The sequence below is a fragment of the Drosophila subpulchrella genome, chromosome X (assembly GCF_014743375.2).
Source record: "Drosophila subpulchrella strain 33 F10 #4 breed RU33 chromosome X, RU_Dsub_v1.1 Primary Assembly, whole genome shotgun sequence".
In the NCBI taxonomy this organism is placed as follows: Eukaryota; Metazoa; Arthropoda; class Insecta; order Diptera; family Drosophilidae; genus Drosophila; species Drosophila subpulchrella.
Window position 1 is genome coordinate 20,501,397 of NC_050613.1, and position 19,467 is coordinate 20,520,863.

Consider the following 19,467-nt stretch of genomic DNA (forward strand, 5'->3'; position numbering starts at 1 on the left):
AAAACATAATTTAATTATTTGCCATTTTTACATAAACAACGTAGATTCCTTTTACGATTTTAAGGACTTCTTATTGTGGGTTTTTAAGGCAGCTAAAGAACGATTTTTGCTATTAAAAAATGTATATTGAAAATAGCTGTAGTCTGAATTTCTTTCTTTTATGAAAAAACTGTTCATAGTTAAATGAGTACTTTTATTTTTAACCTCTTGACATAACACTTACCTCTTAACATTGGCGTTTGAATTTCCCGCTCTTAACAGCAGCGTGCTCTGTTAAGCCGTAACATCGATAGTTGTGCTGTAAGCGCACCATATGATTTCCTCTGCGATATGGCAACGCTGTTAGCCGAATAGAAAATTGTATAATTTAGTTTGTTGTTTTTCCTTGATTTCTATGAATTAAATATATTGAGAAAAGGCAAATACCTGCGAATAATGGCGCTGAACATCGTGAAGACCTTGAGGCCGATGGCCCGCCCACTGGCAACGACCCTGGGCGGCCTGCAGCGGCAGGAGTTGATTCACACGACGCCGGCGTGCTGCGAAATCCGGAAATTGGCCCGGTTACGAGTGGTGGACAACAGCGATTTGGGCAAGAAGGCGATGGCCGAGGGACGGCCGCCCAGGTGCATCCATGTGTACAACAAGCGCGGCGTGGGCCTCATCGGCGACAAGGTCCTGGTGGCCATCAAGGGGCAGATGAAGAAGGGCATACTGGTGGGCCTCAAGCAGAACCAGAAGCCCAAACAGCCCAAATTCGACAGCAACAACCTGGTCCTCATCGACGACAATGGCAGTCCGTTGGGCACCCGGATACACGTGCCCATTCCCACCATCCTGCGCACCATCCTCAAGGAGAAGACCCTGGCCAAGGGTGCCGACTACACTAAGGTTCTGGCCATCGCCAGTAGATATGTTTAAGTCACGTTGGATCCCCGGGATCCCGCCTTCCTGTTGCTAAATGAATAAAATGTATCCAACCGAATCAGTACGTCTTGTTTTTTCCTACAATGTTCCTTAAAACTTCTTAAATAATCTATAGTCCCTCTTTTCCAATAGTATAAATCATTTGAAACCTGCACTTTCTGTTCATTCTGCTTCATTGAGTTATAATCTTAATCGTATCATAATTAAAACTGAATACTTAAATAGCACTTCAGAGAAAACTTATGAGAAAGAGAGTAAAAGTTCCTTCCTTAAATAATAAATACCTTCCAATTTCTATGATATTAAATTATTTTGAAATAAAACGATGCCTTTTAAACGTGGACATTCTGTCCTTCCTGTTCCTAAAAATAAATTAAACTAAACAATACTTTAAAGATCCTATTTTAAACCAATAAACATAACAACTAAAGAGTTAGTCTTAAATAACCAATATAGACACCTAAATGTATACCTGCATTTATTTTCTAATTGTATAATGAAAGGCTTTATTTTGATACCTTTTAATTCGCCACATCCATCAGCTTCTTCACTCCACTCCAACTCCAGAGACAACATCGTCATTCTTTTTTGTAGTATAAGTATAATGTGTATATTGTAATTACGATCAGCTAGTTTAGTTTAGTTTAGTTTCAGTAGTTTTGCCTAACGTATATAAGTTATGATGCAGTTATGTACACATGGGCGTTGCAGTTTAGTTTACAGTTTTGTAGTCGTTTTGTGGTAACAGAAATGCACCTTGTCAGTTCCAAGGAAAGCAGCAATTTTCGCTCCTTGGGTCGGCAGCCAACCACCACCCATCTCTTTCACTTTGGTGGGCAGCCAAAGTCGTCCCCTTCGCGAATCGCTTATGTACAGAGGGACAAAAACCGAAAATACATATGTATAGAAATAGGATCACTTTGATCACGCAAGGGTTTAAGTACAGGTACAGGCGGCTTTCTAAATATTCCCAGCACTGCCGAAGAACTGAAAGTTGTTAAAGTTCACCGGCGTCTTTGGGCTGAGCAGATACAGAAACTCATCGTTCTGCAGCTGCGATTGTGTCAAGTTCGGTTCACTGGCACTGCGATGGATTTTGGGCAAGGTGCGCAGCATATTCTCCAACATATTGAGCAGAGGCCTAAAGAGCGGTCGGTCCTTGGGCGTATACTTGATGCAATCCTCGGCCAAGCGCTTCAATGCCTGCGGTGCATCCGAACGCACTTGACTCATGTCCGGGCGTAAGAGTCCACGTCCAACCATAAAAAGGATCTGATCCTTGTTGTTAATATGACCGTAGGGCAGGCACTCTGCCAGCAGTTCGTACATCACGATCCCAAAGGCGTAAACGTCCGATTGAAAGGAGTAGGGATTCAGTTCCTGCATGCGAATGACCTCCGGAGCCATCCATAAAATACTGCCCGTAGGCTGGTTGGCCTGTTTCTCACCAGACCATCGAGTTTTCGCCGTTGCCAGTCCGAAATCTCCAATCTTCACCGAAAGATCCTCGTGCAAAAAGATATTGTTCGACTTGAGGTCTCTGGTAGGTGTAAAATATAGGTTATTATCAAGATGGGGAACTCATTAATTTAGCACAACCCACCTGTGTATGATGTTCTTGGCATGCAGGTAATCCATGCCCTGGGCAACCTGGCGACCAATATCGATGAGCGTGTTTAATTTAAACTTGGTTTCGCTGACATGGACGTGCTTGTAGAGACTACTGCCCTCGCACCATTGCGTCACAATCGCCAAAGATGGCTTGGACACACAGCCCATGAAGAGCAGTATGTTGCAGTGGCGCGTCTTCTTTAGCATGGCCACCTCGTTCTTGAAGGCCTGCAACTGGGCGGGACTCGGGGTCTTCACGTTTAGCGTCTTTACGGCCACGGGTCCGTGCCAGTGGGCGCGGTAAACGGTTCCAAAGGATCCCGATCCAATTCGAGGTCCAATTAAAATCTCCTCCGCCTGGATATTCTGCGAGTGAAATTATTATGAAGCTAATGACAACAGGTAGCAGTGGTAAACCTATCTTACCCAGTTCTCCTCGGAGTTCTTGCCGTCCCTTGAAAGCAGATTCTTGTTACTCTCATCGGCGGATCTTGCCCTGGGGCGATTATGCTTTAGTGTGCTGGTGGGCGATGCCTGCGTGGAGTTCGAGTGATCCGTGCAGGGATACTGTAAAAAAATCCACAACACATGCAAGACCATCAGATAAATCGTAAGCGACATAGAATCACCGAACTCACCGGCAATGGAGGCCTGGCCTGCATGATCAAACTGCGCTGTACCTCGCTAGTTATCGATCGAATGTTGTTGATGCACACATTTGGAGCGGAATTGGATCGATCATCCTGGCTGATCCTGGGCGGACGACCGTGTCGATGGTTTCCAGAGGACGATGACGGTGGCTTGGAGCTGCTGCTGCTGCCGCTGCTGCTGCATCGGCGACTGCGACTTCGGGTGCCCATGGTGATCCGAACAGCAGTGCCTCTGCCCGGAAAACCGACGCCAGTTTCCGGATTCTCTGCTAGGAGTAGCTGATAGTAGCTATCCATGGGGAAGGGCTGGCACAGCATGGGCACTCTGTTGGCGCACCGCTGATGGAATCGGAAATTGCACTGGCTACAGTAGAAACCGGTGAACAAAAGCCTCCGACAGCCCTCGCAAAACACAAGCGAGAAGAAGGTCTTCCGTATGATTTGATGCTTGATGTGTGTCCTAATGGGAAACTTGTCCAGAAGCCTCACAAATATCTCCTCCACGTGCAGAGTGCCAATATCCGTATTCCAGGGTATGATATGTCTACCGGCGTGAGTTGTGCTCACTTCGCACATATCCGGCGTTAACTGCCGGAGTTTCAGGGCCTTCATGAGGGCATCACATAGTCGAACTCCCGAAATGACCTCCACTGAAGTGCGCTGTTGATTGGGTAGGTGGGCTCTCAAAAGGATCTTCGGCTGGCGGGTCAAAGTGCCACACTGGCTGCCCGGCTGGGAGCCCATGCTGTCCGTAAGATCATTGCCATGATGGACTCGAGCCAGTTGCCGCTGTTGCTGCAGGATTTGGGTTTGATTTTGATAGTGCGGCTGCTCCTTATAACGCTCAACCAAGGAGACGTCCTCCTGCTGGTCCTGGGAGTTCATTCGCTCCATGATCTCTTGCTCCTTGGCCTCCAGTTCATGGAGCTTGGAGGTCAACTCCTGATATTCTGTGTGGAGAAGAGATTATGTGTATTGTATTAATGCTTATATATATATATATAACAACATATGTATGTGGTTCCTGGGTATTCTGTGTGTGATTTCCCGGGATCCAAGAGGACTTACCCATTAAGTACATGGCCGGTGGCTCCTGCAGATTGGCAAACTTGGCGTTCAGGGCATCGATATTCTCCCGGGTCACATTCCTAATCAACTGGACATTGTGGAGCTCCTCGGCCAGTGGATCATATAGATCACTGTCGCCTTCGGTGGAGGATTCGCTGGACATGATGTTGCTTTGCGGCTATATCCTATGTGATATATACGCTATACGCTATATCCTATGGCCTGTGACCATGACCCCGAAAATGAAGAAGCCTTGACTTCTTGAAGGAAAAACTCCTGCGCTTGCGTTTTAGTGGAGTTCTAATGGGTGAGCCACCCACATCCACTTCTGTGGGCGGGGGGCAGCATTGCGTCCTTGACTTTTTCGACGGTCGACTTTTCCGGCTTGCAATGTTTTAACAAAATGCTCGTTTTTCACTGATTTTTTGGGCTTGTGTTTCCTTTCCAACCTTTTTTCCAGTGCTCCCACACACTTGCAGGTGCACATATGTGTATGCACGCACACAAAACGCACCTTGTATATATATGGATTTGTATGTATAATGAAGGTCAGTGTGTGCAAAAGCAGCTGAACTTGAGGATTTTCCAAAGGATTTTCAGGGCTGTCAATTTTCCGATAACATCCCGTCCAGCCGGCTCCTCCGATTTCCGATGGCTGCCCGACTATCGCCAATGGTATCGCAGCTTTAATTTCACTTTCAATTTAGGCACACAACTTTTGGATCCAGTTACCATGTTTTAATGCAGGCGCATATTTTCGCAAACATAATACGCCAACTTTTAAGCCAATAACAATTTAGGGTTGTACTTTTTTATAAAGCAAATCAAAGTCATGAACTTCTGATCCGCAACAGTAAACAGTGTTATTTGCAAAATTTACTTAATTAAAACCCGAATGTGCTAGCGATGGACCACGGACTGATAGCCGTGACTTCTTCGCCGCGATTGATAACCAAAACAGAGGCCAAAAAGTTATCGTTATCGTTCAAGTCGATACTTTCTTGGTTCGTCGTTGGCCTGACAGGTGGCGTAGGCAATTTAAACGGTGCAGTACCAACAAACCGACAACAGGGGGCGCCTTGCGGAGCGAAATTTAAAATTATTTGAAACAAATAATTATAATAATTATGTATGTACATATGTAAACAAAAGTTGACTATTAAAAATAACAAAACAAATTAAAATTCCGTGAGTTAGTATATAACAAGAGACTAACATTTTATTAACCTACATAAGCTTGTCTACAATATGCATTAATATCATCCAAGTTGTTTAACAATATAACTTTTTTAACTAAAATGAAAAGTTCTTTATATGTATAAATTGAAATTCATAACTCTTAAGATACGGTCAGCTTATTTGTGAACATTTTACTCGAAATAAATTATTTCTCTGCTTCTGAAATCGAAAATGAGCAACCCTTGGAATTTCTATCTTTTTATTTAATCATTTCTATAGCATTTCTGTAACTTTGAAAACCCTTTCCTAACTTAACAAAATTGTATGTGTATTATTTAAACCGAACCTTTGTTATTTTTTATAAAACAAAAAAAAAACTATAAGAAACGTAAAGCATACAAAAAGCTAATAAACATGGTAAGTATATTGGAGTGGCGTTGCATATTTCTTGTGGCGAATACCTGCGCACCTGCCAATGTAACACTTATACTTATAATGGTACTTTCGCATCTCGGTTTCACCTTCAGTCTTCGGTTCAGGACCAAATCGCAAACAATCCACCGGCGGTCGGACATCAAGTTCCCGCCCCCAGGAGGAGGTTCACCCAGCCACTTCCAATAGTGGGAATGTTCGAAGGAACGCAAAATGTCAACGACCCGAGGTACGTTGTACCCTGGAATGCGCGCACCGTAAGAGAGGTTCGAGGTGGGTCTTAAATAATACCCTTTAAAGGGCAGCACCAATGGTATACATACATGAGATATTCGTACACTTTCCTTAAAAGATTTTTGTAGCAATATACAATATATAATATAATGTTTAGAGCAAAATATGTGAAAATCTTCTATTCTACCAATTTACAATCTTTGATAAAATAGTTTATTTGATCTTCAATTAGGTATGTCTAGCGATCAAATTAATGTATCGTAAAAGTGTAAATGTATATAAATCGGCTCATTCATTATAAAGTTATTAAAGATTTAGCAAATAAAGTGTGCCTTCTCGGGAACAGCCGATTTGCTGCATGCATATCTCCATCCCCCTCCCTCTACCTTTAACTGAGTAACGGGTATCTATTAGTCGAGGCCGTCGACTAATAGAGTTCTTTCTTGTTTCTTATGTACTTAGAATTTCTATGAACAAATATTTATTGAAAGTGTTTAATCGAGTTTCTAACACATGAGTTTGTTTTTGGTAAAATTGTGCTAGTTAACTTACATTTTAATAGAGATTTAGATTTAAATGCCAATCGATTCGAAATTGAATTACGAGCTCAACGAGGGATCACATTCCATATTCTGATCTCATTTCGCAATTTGTCGACCAAAATACAGATTTTTTTTGCTCAAAAATAGGGAGTATTATTTTTTTTACGAAAAATACCTTTTTTTAAACCGTTTTTATGTGGTAATTTAGTCAAATTGGGGCGCACAACAAAAAGACCGACTGTTATGAGCAGCTAATAACCAAGGCTATCGATCCCTAACACTTTTTGGGAAATTTATTTTTTTATCAATTTTTGCATTTTTTGTTGGGGTTGTATCATCTTTTTTTCGAAAAATTTTCAAAAATTAAAGTTTTTAGATTTAAATGTCAATCGATTTAAAATTTAATTACGAGCCCAACGAGGTATCACATTCTATATTCTGACCTCATTTTGCAAATTTGTCGACCAAAATACTGATTTTTTTGCTCAAAAATAGGGAGAATTATTTTTTTTTACGAAAAATACCTTTTTTTTAAACCGTTTTTATGTTTTAATTTAGTCAAATTGGGGCGCACAACAAAAAGACCGACTGTTATTAGCAGCTAATAACCAAGGCAATCGATCCCTACCACTTTTTGGGAAATTTATTTTTTGATCAATTTTTGCATTTTTTGTAAGGGGTTGTATCATCTTTTTTTTCGAAAAATTTTCAAAAATTAAAGTTTTTAGATTTAAATGTCAATCGATTCAAAATTTAATTACGAGCTCAACGAGGTATCACATTCTATATTCTGACCTCATTTTGCAATTTGTCGACCAAAATACTGAATTTCTTGCTCAGAAATGGGGAAAATTATTTTTTTACGAAAAATACCTTTTTTTAAACCGTTTTTATGTCGTAATTTAGTCAAATCGGGGCGCAGAGCAAAAAGACCGACTGTTATGAGCAGCTAACAACCAACGCCAATCGATTCAAAATTTAATTACGAGCTCAACGAGGTATCACATTCCATTTATATAAATTGTAACATATCTTGGAATATTGTTCTTGGTTTGTTATGTTTGTTCAAAGTTGGCATTGATTTTAAGGTCTACCATTTTTCACATATCACATTTCAGTTGACCCAAGTCGAATGAGAAGTACACAGCTCGCTTTAAATTTTAAATACTCAAGTTTTTGTGTTCCCATTTTATCAGTAGAATAAAGCGTCAAAATCAACAACATGCCTTGTAAGGCTTATACAAAATTTTTAAATTTTTTTTAAATTTTCTTGATCACAAAACATTTTGTTTTTCCACCTAGATATTAGTGAGGAAGTGACAAGATTCTTGGAGCGGCGTTTGCGTGATGAGGTGGTAAATAGGACCCGTTTAGCCGCTGAGCGTTTGGGAAGAGAGGCGGCGTGTCCTTCGCGAAGGAGCCCCCACACAATGCCGCGTTCTGGAGCCGAAGAGCAAGAGACTCAACCGTTTCTATTTCTGGCCTTGGAGGCCCTCGCAAAGGAGCAGAAAAGACTGGAAGGCCTGCGGGATGCGTCTAAGGAGGGAACTCCGGAATCGGGAGCCGATATTAAAGTCAGTCCATCGGATTTTGTGGCCGAATACTTGGCCCAGAACATGAGCACCGCGGACTTTCACAACGGAAATAAGCCACGCTATGGCCCCTCAGCCAGAAATGGGATTTTGCAGCGCCGCCCAAGAAGGAACACTTAATACGGCATATTTGTCTGGCCCCCATATGATATAATACCCGTAAGAATCGTGTTGCATACTCTCCAGAAATTGGTACTTTGGAATTCCCTCTTGGAACGATATCGACCCCAAGCCGTTTGATTTAAACTGTAATCAACATGAAATCTAAGTAAATCCAAAATTATAACTACCATATTTTGTACCAAAATCAGCTACATGTGTATGGGATTAATCATCATTAGGTTAGGATCTCTGATCCCTGATAAGAATGTCAAAAGATAAGTACATTTAGAAAGTAATCAAGATTTCAGTGGGTTGTAAAAGTCAGCCCCTAATGATTTCCCATAACGATTGTTAAATAGCGGCCACGTGGGAAATCAAACAGATTGCAAGATTGAAAGATTGGAACCAGGTCACTCTGTGTGATACCCTTGTGCTCCTTCTTTCCCCGTGAAGCGCCAAGATTCCATAGAATTTTTAAAATACTGCTTTAATCTCTAATCGAAAGCAAATCAGCTATAATTGTTATTGCGACTATTTGTAAAATTGTTTACAATCTGAATTCGCATAATTATATAAAATATGCATGGCAAACAGTGCGTTTCGAAATGACAAGATCGTGGGAGTAGATAGCAACCAAGAATTGTTTTTTATTTATTAACTATGAATCGTACTGTCCACCAGAATTGATGTCAATATACATATATGTGTGTACCAATGGATTGTTTTCAATTATATGTATGTATATATGTGCACGTTTTGCTTTTTGGTCAATGATTAATTGATGAAAATGATAGAAATGCGGTTAATGATTTATTTTGAAATCACACTCCTAATCGCACGAGTACTTATTCATAATACTTGCGTGTAAATATTATATATATACGTAGGACACACGATTATATGTATATGAATGTAATGTGTAGAGTAAGTCTGGCATATAGTGAACTCGATTCTGTTTACAAGTTGGGACCACGCGCCGTTTAAGTGATTCGCTGGCTTCTGTTTCATGGGAAATGGAAATTGAAAAGCTCGGGGTGAAAGTTCATCGGGACACACACCATTTTTTGGTGGGTGCAACGTCCCTCGGTTTATCGGGTTATTCGGGGTCTTTGGGGTATTTAGGAGGGGCTCTCAAGGTCACCAGCCGGCCAGACGGATGGCAGACATTGCCCCAACTCCCTATTTCCGATACCCGATTCCCAACCCCCGCAGATTACGAATACGAAGACGGTTACGGAGTCGGAGTCGGTGTCGGTGAGTCCGGGAAAACAGATTAGAGATGGGTTTTGTGGGTCAGTGGTTCCTATTTCATTGACGGTTGAACTAAAATCAAATCAACCTTGAAATGCCGAGTAAACAAACAGTTTCTGCTTATAGTAATAGTATTGAATTGAATTCATTCTTCGAACTCATAGTAAATGATTCTTAGGTACTGTTTGTTTTTTTGTAATTACAATTATTGGAAAAATAAAATATACAAATATTTTGATTTTTTATTAATATAAAGTGTTTTTTGTTGAGGCTTTAAGTTCAATGCACTAACTAATGGGGTAATTTCCCTAAAAGTCCACAGTTTCACTTAGAGCGTTATATTTAGAAATTGGTTCCATGGATTAATTTAAAGAACTCAGTTCATTTGAAGTCCCAAGTTGATTGTCCAATTTTTGATGTTCACTGAGTTCAAGGTCTTTTGTTTTTTCTCGGGTTGAGTTCCATTTCAGCACTCGTTGGCGTTTTGTGGGCCAGACGTTGACCTTGAGGACTTTTAACCGATTGCAGTTCATTGGCAGCTGTGAAACAGCACCCACCGCCCACAAAAGTGAAGGCAAAAAAAAAAGAAAAATACCCAAAAAAAAGTGTGTCTATGCCCGCTGGTGGCTGCTTCTCTCGATTGTTGCTCTTTGCTCTTCATTTCCACCACTCAACCACCCATCCACCCACACTCAAACACCTCCAATTTCTGTTGTTTTTTGTTTTTTTTGGGGTCGTTGGCGACAGTTTATTGACATCGGGCGATAATTTCGTGAGCTGTTTTTTTCACAACGCCTCGTGAGGAACAAATACAAGAATCTTGAATATTTAAATGAGAATTGAAATGGACCACAAATATGCATAGGTGTGTTCACAGATTATAAAGAGGATATTTAGAACGTGTTCATAAATATCACATTCCCGCCTTAAGACTTATAGATCTTTTGATGGTAATAAAGAAATCATTTTTAATGATTTTCTAATTCTTTGAAATTTAAAAAGGAAAATATAGCTATCATGTTGTTTGCCATTATTTTGAAACTAGTAATAAATTTTCGGAATAAAATGTTTATATTATATTAAGGAAATAGTTTTTGAAGCACTTGTGATAAGAGAAAAAGTTTGATAGCCTAACCATAAAATAATGAAATTGGGCAGAATCAAAACTTATGCCAGAAAATTTGTTTAGTTTTATAGAATATACGATGTTAAGGAATTTCCATTACGAGCTAGTTCGATGGAACTTGCAACTTAATTGCAAAGTTCAATTCGCTAGAATGGGAATTTGATTTGTTATTGTTTTTGTTGTTGCTGTTGTTGTTGTTTCTGTTGCTTATACATTACGATTGCAGACTGTTGTCGCCGATGTCTAGGCTTTTGGTATCAACAACAAACCTCCTCCACGCTTCTGGGTCAATAATCTGCGTCTGAGCTACAGCTTCGTGCTCTGAGCTATAGATATAGATTCGCGATGTCTTGTTGTTGGCGCCCGATTGCCGCAAATGTCAATCAATGAAGATCCAATTTTAGCACAAGTAAACAATATTCGCTCGATCGCCCCCTGGCAACCCCTCCCCCCTTCTGTAGTGGGAGGGAGATCTGTGGCGCCTCCCACTCGCCGCTTATCTCAACCTTTGGCTAGAGGAAAAAAACCGAGAGCCCGCTCTTGCTTTCCCAGCATTTGTAAATCGATCTATCGAAAATATCGATTACCTGTCTTTAACCCTTTACTAATTTGTTATCGATAAATTAAAGCACAATGAATGCTTACCAGAGGCTAGTTACCTTGATATTTAACAAAAGGATTTTGCAATCTTTAAAACGATCTTACAAAGTTGTCGAATAGTTTTAGTTAGCACTTTGGGTTTCCCCTAATTCATAATCTTTAACATCTCAGAGCACAATATATTATTATACAAATATTATTCACCCATCGGTTATCGATCCGATCCTACTTGATTCGTTGACCCTGACGTGGCATGCCTCCCGTGTGGATCTTCCCACCTTGGACTCTGCCCCGCATTGCGTATTGCTCATGGCGCTGAGATCGGATCCCGAGCCAATCCCTCCAATCCAATTCATCCATCCAACGACGGGCCGCCCATTTTCAATCGCCGCCTTCGTTAGTCTCTCCCAAAACAACAGATGGTATACCTACACGCAGAGAAAATAGCAACTCAAAGCAGGATTATCTCAAATCAGGTTTGCCATGATATGATTTGGTAAGTATTAACTGTTATACCCAGCTATTCTATAAAATTCGTATGTACCCTAGAAAAACTGAAGGATTAACAATCGATTGATACAAGAAAGGAACATAATCGATATACTTAAATAAATCTACTTAAGACTAAGAATCAACCTACAACGAAATCCACTTAAATAGGACTAATTACTTAATAAAAAATTTGGATACTGGGATAATATTTTTCTGAGTATATACAAGCCTTCGCTTATCGCGCCCGATGACTTGGCACGTAGGGCCCCATTCTTCTCTCCCCATTCTTCTCACCCTCTCTTTCTCGATCTCTCTCTCTCTATGTTGTTTTCCTCAGCGGAGAGCCAAGATTAATGCTAAAAATAGGGATATTTTATTTTGAATCGAAACTAGATCACGACAAATTCACGTTGCCGTTGTTTACGGTTTTTTCACTGACTGACGGAACGGACGGACGGACGGCGTAACGCCCCACCCCCCATTGATTAACGCCCACCGACCGACCCGTACCACCCCCTTTTGGGCTGCCCCATTGGCTTCCGTTCTTGTTCTTCAACGGCTGCAGTCGAAGTCGCAGTTCCAGCAACAAAAACATCAACAACCTTATCGCCGAAACATTATCTATAAGCCAAGCCAAGCCCAAGACCCCGTGTATATAGGGTATATCTGGTCGTATATAGGGTATTTTCAGAGTTTCCATGAACAGATCCCAAATGGTTCAAGTCATTTATTTATTTATTCAATTGATTGGTAATCGCATTTATCCCAGTTATCCCTCAATTTCAACCTGTCATTTTACAAATACAAACGATTTAAGCATTATTATTATAACCAATTGAACACTTACAGTTCAGTTAACAATAATCAATTGTGGCTGGTGAAATTGGTGCCAAAGGGGTTACGGAAATACCATGGCACACATGTGTGTATGAACAAAAATAAATATATATAAGCCCACCATAATAATATAGTTTAGAGTCATCTAAACGGCTGAACTTTGACGCTTTGACGAAGCGTTACCGTTAATAAGGAAAATGAAAATCAACAAGTGCATGTATAGAGCGTGGATTGGATGCTGCTTTTCCACTGATGGATTCACTCTATTTATTGTTGTTGTGCTTTTTTGTTGCTGTGTGCATTTGTCACTCACACACACACACATATACGCACATCCACACATGCGATGTTCGTGTGTACTTTGTTCAAAGGCGATCTTATTAATATGATTATTCCATTGTATGGTTATACAGTCCGACTTTCCTAACCCAAACTATCTTTCGAAAATACATTTTAATTTAAAAACGAAGTTTTCTAGTACCTTTACTAAAACTATAGTTTTGGGTTCCAATTCTCTGACGGAATGATTAAGGGCAGAAATATGTAGAATATACTTATTGTATAATGTGAATTTCCGATATGACTCACTGCCGGATAACTAAATTATGCGATAAAGAAATTGTTTATTTTCGCAAACTAAGCGTTATGTCAAAAACACCATTTTGAAATTGGAATGTAGAACGGAAACCAGGCTTAGTAATGGTGATATTTGGAATTTTGAATTGTTTAGTGGACATTTTCCATACATATAATAAGATAATACCACTTTGAATTAGGATATAATGTGAAAAATCAATTTAAATGTGTCACTACAAGTGACATGTCCTCGAAACCCCCGACCAACTTGACCCATAAAAGTTCTGCGTAATACAAGTTTATAATTGGAGTTATGTTACCAATTTAAAGCTCCTGGGGACCCCTATACAACTTGACCCATAAATGTTCAGCGTATAGACGTTGGCCTGTATTAACGCTCTCTCAAACACCCACACACCCGCAAACACTCGGCCCCACGGTGACCCAAAGTTGATTGAATGTGTCATGGCCGGCAAATTGTTTAATTTTAAGCATTTGTTTGCGTTTACTGTGTTTTTTTTTTTATTCTTTTTTTCCCCCAAGACACTGGACTTTGCTTCCAGCGGCTGCCGTCTCGCTCGCACTTCCACCTGCAGTCCACGTGCTTCGCATTCGCTGCATCTCCCCATCTCGCTCACTCGCGCGTAAAGTGAGGCTTCGTTTTGCGCTGGCGTCGCGGCAACGGTTCTTTTCCAATTTGGCTGTGAAACAACGAAGAACGTTCTTCCGAGCAAACGAAGAATTCGCCAAGAGTGCAATTAAAAAGCGTGGAAGGCGGAAGAAAGGCGTTGCGAAGAACGTTCTTCCGAGCGGGCGAGCGAGAAGAGTTCGCAAAAGAGTGCAGTTAAAAGTGTGAAGAAGCCGTCAGCAGGGTTATGAGAAGAACGTTCTTTCGAGCGGATTCGCTAAAAGTGCAATTGAAAAAAAAGGGTGGAAAGTGAAAGAAAGTGTCGAGCGAGATAGAGATAAGCAAACCTTCTAATAATAGAACCCCATTTATGGGATGGTCTAAAAATAAACAACCACAAACACCAGCAAACAATTAGAGAGAAAGAGCGAGTTAAACAGCTGTTTTGGATTCTACGCTCCCACACAGAAAGAGATAGAGATAAGGACGAACAGAGCGCGGTTGAGTGTGAGTATAAGAGCCTAGTGGGAGAGAAAGAGAGAGGAAGATCGCGGGAGATAGGAATATACGAGATACTCCCAAGAAAACGAAAACGCCAGCTTTACGTTTCAGCATCGAAGCGTCCAGCTTCCAAAAGCGTTTCCAATTCCAAGCCAGTCGCAACGTCAGCGGAATACCGCTACAATTCGCATTTTCAGCCGCCTGCTCTCTCACTCACTCACTCACTCACTCACTCGCTCCTCCTTCTCCTGCGGTCCAAGACATCTACCCGCACTCCTCTGTTCCTGCCACAATACGTCACGCGATGCAACAACAACTTGCGGGCGCAGCAGCAGCAGAAAACGCAGCAGCAGCAGCCGCAACAGCAGTCGAAAACGCAGCAGCCGCAACAGCAGTTAACCACTTGTTCGATTGCCCGCACTCCCAAAGCCAATCGATAGCAAAAGGACTCTAATCGATCTTCATTCGCCAAGCTCACGGATATTTATCGTTTCGTTCTTATTTTTTTTTGCACGTACAAAAACCCCTTCGAAAATCCCCAAAAAAAAACCTTCAAACTCAAAACTAAACCCACCAAAAACAAAAAGAAAAAGGATAATTACCCCTTAAGTTTAGTCGTTTTGTTTTGTTTTTTCGTCAATTAATTGTGATTTTGAAACTGTGTGATCGCAAAAAGAAATCTGCAAATTAGCTAAAAAGAAAGTTCCTTAAGCAAGTGATAATCCGATAGAAACTCTGAGGACAGAAAAAGAAAAGGGAGCACCCTGATATATACATATATCTATAAACACCCACAATATAAACGCTATATAACCAACGTATATTCAACAACACATATATTACAAAAACCTCGATCGAAGACTACAAAGGAAACCCAAAATCACCGTCAAAACCCGGATAGAACAGCATGCAAATGTAAGTATTATTGTATATTATTTCCTCAACACCATAGATTTGGTCAAGTTCTTGAAAAATGTGGCCCAAAAAAAAGTTCAAATTTTAACCCCAACATAGATTAATGTATGATCCCAAGTAATGTTACAAACTTAAAAGTAAGTTCATCATTCATTGGTTATCAGACTTGTTTTTCAATTAAGTAAGCCAGAGACTTTTAAAGAAAAACAATATATGTTTTATTCATTGTTTTGTACTCATTGTACAAGACCTTTTATAAAAACAAAGCCACAGACTAAAATGTGCGCTGGGAAAATTAAAGTCTCTTCAAGGAGGTGGAAAAGTTAAATATAACATCCCCCTTGAACTATCCTATCACAACTAAAACGACAGCCTCAACCTCTTATCAAGATCGAAGCAAAACTTGAGCCAAGATCGGTTCTTTCCAAGGAAAACAAAATAAACTAACTAACCGAAATCCGAAATCAGCCAAGTGGTGTACGAGATCTATATATAGAATAGATCCCATGTATATCGCTGTGAAAACGAAAGCGACAGAAGTGGAAAAACATTGAACCACATACTATATATAGAGAGTGTGTGGTTGGAAACCGAGTTTCCAAAGGAGAGGAGGAGAATCGTAAAGGCAAACAATAACAATAACAAAAACATGAGCCACATGGGGCATATGCCCCCACCATAGGCCCCTAGCACTACCCACTACCCACTCACTCTGACTTTCTGATTGTGTATAAAAAGAACAGAACTCATGTTCCAAATGATAAGTGGGGAGCCAGGCGAGTCAGGCAAATCGGTGGGTTATTTTTAAACACTGAAGTTTATGTAAATATATTTCCTGGCCAGCCCAGCCCAGACACAAACAATAACAGAATCAGAATCCGAATCGAATGGAAAATACAATAATATTTGAGCGCTGATAAGGGAGCCCAACCAAGAGATCCCAGACGCGTGTGCAAAGCGGAAGAGAAGGGGGGGTTACTAAATGGGAGTTATCTCTCCAATTCCGAAGAATTGTGTCCTTATTGCAGTACAAATGATGGTAATATATCGAAACAGATACTTAAATCTCCACAGTTCAGAAGATTTGCTAGAAAGGTCCTATTAGGCAGATCATAATGATCTTTATCACTCAAGTTTAACTTACAATTCTAGATGTAAAAAATTTTAGAATATTATCAATCTAATTCTTAAATGGTCCTATAAGATACACTAAACAATCCAAATATTTTACAGATGATTCCCGAAGTGCCGACGTCCAGAATCCTGCTAGTCCTGGCCACTTTAGTCGCCGTGATGGCGCTGATCAGCAGTTGGGTGCCCCAAGTGGCGGGTAGTCCCATTGCCCCAGCGGAATGGGGCAAAGAACAGAGGCGTAAGATGTGCTCCACCGAACTGAGTGATTTGATACAGGAGATATGCTCATCCCAGGGAACGGTGGCCCACGGCGATGGGAAACGCAGGAAGCGAGATGTGCAGAATGTTGCCGATCAATGTTGCAAGCAGGGTGGATGCACCTTCTGGGAGCTCATGCAGTTCTGCAAGGGATAATTTTTGTCCCACATAGGTGTTAACTAATCCACTGCACTCCACTTTACACCATCCCACTTACATCATTCGTAATCCTTAAGATAAAAGCAGCAAACAGCAGTCTCCCTTAGAGTACACTAAGTATATATATTACTAATTTAAACCATACACTAACTCAATTCTGTACAATAAACGAAATTCAAATGAGTCAGACGTCATCATAAATGGGGTATACAAGAAAAAAAGGGTCCAATAAATATAGTCAGTAAGTCAAAAATCAAAAATGTGCCAAAAGGCCCTAACACTTGAAAATACCGCTTGTTAATGTAAAATTAGGCCCACTTCAGTTCCCTCCTTGATCCACTTGCTAATTAGATTCACAACTATCAAATAACGCCTTGAAGTACCTTTCAAATTTTATTATTTCAATTTCCGCTACCGAATCCAGAACCAATTTTGGGAAACTTTCCGAGAAGAACTCATGCAATCACCCCTCGAACTTGGGCACACCCCCTTTCATTAGACTCGTCTATTGTTTGGCGTTATAAACCCACAAAGCGAAATCTATTCAAAGTGACACTCGACAAGATGGTCATGGGTTTGAGTTAGGATTTTAGGTTTTGGGTTTTAGGGCTCGAGTTTTTTAGGTCATACAATATGCGCACCCATATACACCCTTCGAACGGCCATTGGCCACCCCATTTAAATTGAATGCCGGGCGTAAAACTTTTGAAAAGGACACTCGCAAGCTGGACACTCCGAATATGGGGGTCAATTGATGATGATGAGATGACTGCAAATTAGATTACAAACGCTGACGATGATGATTTTAATGATGGTGCAAATCAGCCACACATGGGAGTACGAGTATCCCTTAACCCCGTTTCAACCGATTTACAAGCTTTAAATCTCTATGGAAACGGGAAGTGCCCTCAGATTTACTTTGTTCATGCCCATGCTTTTGAAAAAAAGACAAATCGAATATTTAGCACTTGATTGGGATGAATTCAAATGAAGTAAAGACACCCTTTAGATTTTTTATCAGTTAATTGAATCCTTTAAAATCAAGTAATCAAGCCAAAAAAAACCCATTTAAGAAATAGAAAAACGAATAAATTACTTGGCCTAATACAAAAAATATATAAACGTTTATTAATCTGGAAATTCCAATTAATTTTAGATTACTAGCGGCTCCACAAATTTATGTTACAAATCTGTCTTCTGTTTACCGTAGTGAATTTAGAAATTCTCGTAGCATATAACTGGGATGATTTTGTGCACATAACCGGCTTCGAAACTGGTCGGTTAATCAAAGTGTACGAATCCCAATTATAAAATTCGCTATTACGTCAACAATTTTGATTTCAATTTTGATTTTCAATTCTTCATTATGTCATTCAACGTTTGATGTAGAACCTTCGGTAGTACAAGGCTCGGCTTATAAATCCATTTTGAGGCCGCGCCGACATTTTGTTTTCGATTTTTGGAATCGATGGATCGCCCAGCTGAAGATCACGTATGCCATTCAAACCAACGTTTTGATCATCGCACTTGATTTTCTCGGATGTTGGGACTTCATTGGCTTCGGACGGGATTTTTTTGGACGACATAATGGGTAAATGTTTCTTGGCGGTCTGTGAAGGAAATTACAATTTATTTTCAAATTTTTTCAAAACCGTTTAAAAATGTGTTTCGCGAATGCGCGACGCAGGTTCCGATTTAAAGTAAAAGAAACGCGAATTTTGAACGTTGCTTATCATCGCAAACTCGAATATATCACGAATATATCCCGAAGCAACTCACCTCAATCCAGGACAGGGACCATCTGGTTTTAGCTATGGAGGGAATATTCAAGCGCAGGACTCTCCCCATATCACGGAGTTGACCCATCCACTGACTCACTTTAGCCTTGGCCATAATACAATGATTTTATATAATGTGATAAAACTGAAAAACAAAAAAGGTTTAAAAAGTTTAAAAATGTTGGGGGAAAATAAAAATGTTTTTCTTACTACAAGTATATGTGTTCTGGTTGCGAAGATAAATGTAACTGAGCTAGAAAGGTCTGGGGCTAGGCAACTGGACTTTGACAGATGCAAAAGTTGAGTCCATGGACTACTTGTTTTTAGAAATTTAAAAATTCCAAACCTACATATTTTAGGTTGCTTTGATTAAGCAATTGAATGGTAAAGGAAAATGGGAATTTGAACCAAATACATTTGGGAGTGAAATGAATACTTCAGGCCTTGTTTAAAATGCTTAATATCTTAAGAATGTGCTTTTATCAAAGTGGTACTATTGGGAATGATATGTGATATTTTTGAAAATCATTACTGATACTTGGTAGCAAATTGAAACGCAGTACAAAATTCTTTACCCAGTGGACACTCAACGGACACGTGTAGTGGAAAATGTGGGTGAGAGGTGGATGACAACGTCTGGAAAACGAAAGGGCCGGAAGTGGAGGTGGAGGTGGAGAGGCACAAGGAGGATAAACGACACCAGACAAACTTCGCCGGCTTTAGGTTTGATGTTCCGGGTTCACCATACCATGCCATTCCATACCAGGCCAAACCAAACCAAACCAAACCATCCCCATGCCCACTGCTCGACATTGATGGAGCGAAGCCATGGAACATTAGCTAAATCTTACAGAAAATTTCGCACTGCAGGGGGA

The 19,467-nt window shown here is 40.4% G+C and overlaps 5 protein-coding genes across 7 annotated transcripts; 3 read left to right on the top strand and 2 right to left on the bottom strand.

Moving 5' to 3' along the window:
• Nucleotides 1-322: 322 nt before the first annotated feature.
• Nucleotides 323-985, top strand: LOC119556366 (39S ribosomal protein L14, mitochondrial). Its single transcript, XM_037868532.1, has one exon. The coding sequence runs from the start codon at nucleotides 436-438 to the stop codon at nucleotides 919-921; it is 486 nt and encodes a 161-aa protein (XP_037724460.1). The 5' UTR covers nucleotides 323-435; the 3' UTR covers nucleotides 922-985.
• A 451-nt stretch (nucleotides 986-1,436) lies between these two features.
• Nucleotides 1,437-5,182, bottom strand: LOC119557119 (raf homolog serine/threonine-protein kinase Raf). Its single transcript, XM_037869700.1, has 5 exons — nucleotides 4,257-5,182; nucleotides 3,177-4,138; nucleotides 2,965-3,105; nucleotides 2,531-2,904; nucleotides 1,437-2,467 (listed from the first exon to the last, which is right to left on the bottom strand). The coding sequence occupies exons 1-5, from the start codon at nucleotides 4,417-4,419 to the stop codon at nucleotides 1,888-1,890; spliced, it is 2,220 nt and encodes a 739-aa protein (XP_037725628.1). The 5' UTR covers nucleotides 4,420-5,182; the 3' UTR covers nucleotides 1,437-1,887.
• Nucleotides 5,183-5,370: 188 nt separating this feature from the next.
• LOC119557120 lies at nucleotides 5,371-8,540 on the top strand. Of its 3 annotated transcripts, XM_037869702.1 has the most exons (4): nucleotides 5,371-5,385; nucleotides 5,715-5,852; nucleotides 5,963-6,096; nucleotides 7,946-8,540. In XM_037869702.1, exons 3-4 carry the CDS (start codon nucleotides 6,081-6,083, stop codon nucleotides 8,353-8,355), a joined length of 426 nt encoding a protein of 141 aa, XP_037725630.1. In that variant the 5' UTR covers nucleotides 5,371-5,385; nucleotides 5,715-5,852; nucleotides 5,963-6,080; the 3' UTR covers nucleotides 8,356-8,540. The 3 variants fall into 3 exon arrangements, with proteins under 3 accessions (XP_037725630.1, XP_037725629.1, XP_037725631.1); XM_037869701.1 differs by lacking the exon at nucleotides 5,371-5,385 and having other exon boundaries at nucleotides 5,963-6,140; XM_037869703.1 differs by lacking the exons at nucleotides 5,371-5,385; nucleotides 5,715-5,852; nucleotides 5,963-6,096 and adding an exon at nucleotides 7,734-7,872 and having other exon boundaries at nucleotides 7,946-8,538.
• A 5,380-nt stretch (nucleotides 8,541-13,920) lies between these two features.
• LOC119557614 (probable insulin-like peptide 6) lies at nucleotides 13,921-16,997 on the top strand. The gene is made up of 2 exons (XM_037870421.1): nucleotides 13,921-15,263; nucleotides 16,497-16,997. Exon 2 carries the CDS (start codon nucleotides 16,497-16,499, stop codon nucleotides 16,809-16,811), a length of 315 nt encoding a protein of 104 aa, XP_037726349.1. The 5' UTR covers nucleotides 13,921-15,263; the 3' UTR covers nucleotides 16,812-16,997.
• A 909-nt stretch (nucleotides 16,998-17,906) lies between these two features.
• Nucleotides 17,907-18,881, bottom strand: LOC119557613. The gene is made up of 3 exons (XM_037870420.1): nucleotides 18,803-18,881; nucleotides 18,594-18,737; nucleotides 17,907-18,424 (listed from the first exon to the last, which is right to left on the bottom strand). Exons 2-3 carry the CDS (start codon nucleotides 18,705-18,707, stop codon nucleotides 18,188-18,190), a joined length of 351 nt encoding a protein of 116 aa, XP_037726348.1. The 5' UTR covers nucleotides 18,708-18,737; nucleotides 18,803-18,881; the 3' UTR covers nucleotides 17,907-18,187.
• Nucleotides 18,882-19,467: the final 586 nt, after the last annotated feature.

Excerpts from the sequence above, each read along its gene's own strand:
- LOC119557119 (XM_037869700.1), bottom strand. The coding sequence starts at position 4,419 with ATGTCCAGCGAATCCTCCACCGAAGGCGACAGTGATCTATATGATCCA. Across the intron at positions 2,905-2,964 it reads AGAACTCCGAGGAGAACTGG|AATATCCAGGCGGAGGAGAT; the intron begins GTAAGATAGGTT and ends TTTCACTCGCAG. Across the intron at positions 2,468-2,530 it reads GCCAAGAACATCATACACAG|AGACCTCAAGTCGAACAATA; the intron begins GTGGGTTGTGCT and ends TACACCTACCAG.
- LOC119557614 (XM_037870421.1), top strand. The coding sequence starts at position 16,497 with ATGATTCCCGAAGTGCCGACGTCCAGAATCCTGCTAGTCCTGGCCACT.
- LOC119557613 (XM_037870420.1), bottom strand. The coding sequence starts at position 18,707 with ATGGCCAAGGCTAAAGTGAGTCAGTGGATGGGTCAACTCCGTGATATG. Across the intron at positions 18,425-18,593 it reads GGTCCCTGTCCTGGATTGAG|ACCGCCAAGAAACATTTACC; the intron begins GTGAGTTGCTTC and ends TTTCCTTCACAG.
- LOC119556366 (XM_037868532.1), top strand. The coding sequence starts at position 436 with ATGGCGCTGAACATCGTGAAGACCTTGAGGCCGATGGCCCGCCCACTG.
- LOC119557120 (XM_037869701.1), top strand. Across the intron at positions 6,141-7,945 it reads CACCGTAAGAGAGGTTCGAG|ATATTAGTGAGGAAGTGACA; the intron begins GTGGGTCTTAAA and ends TTTTCCACCTAG.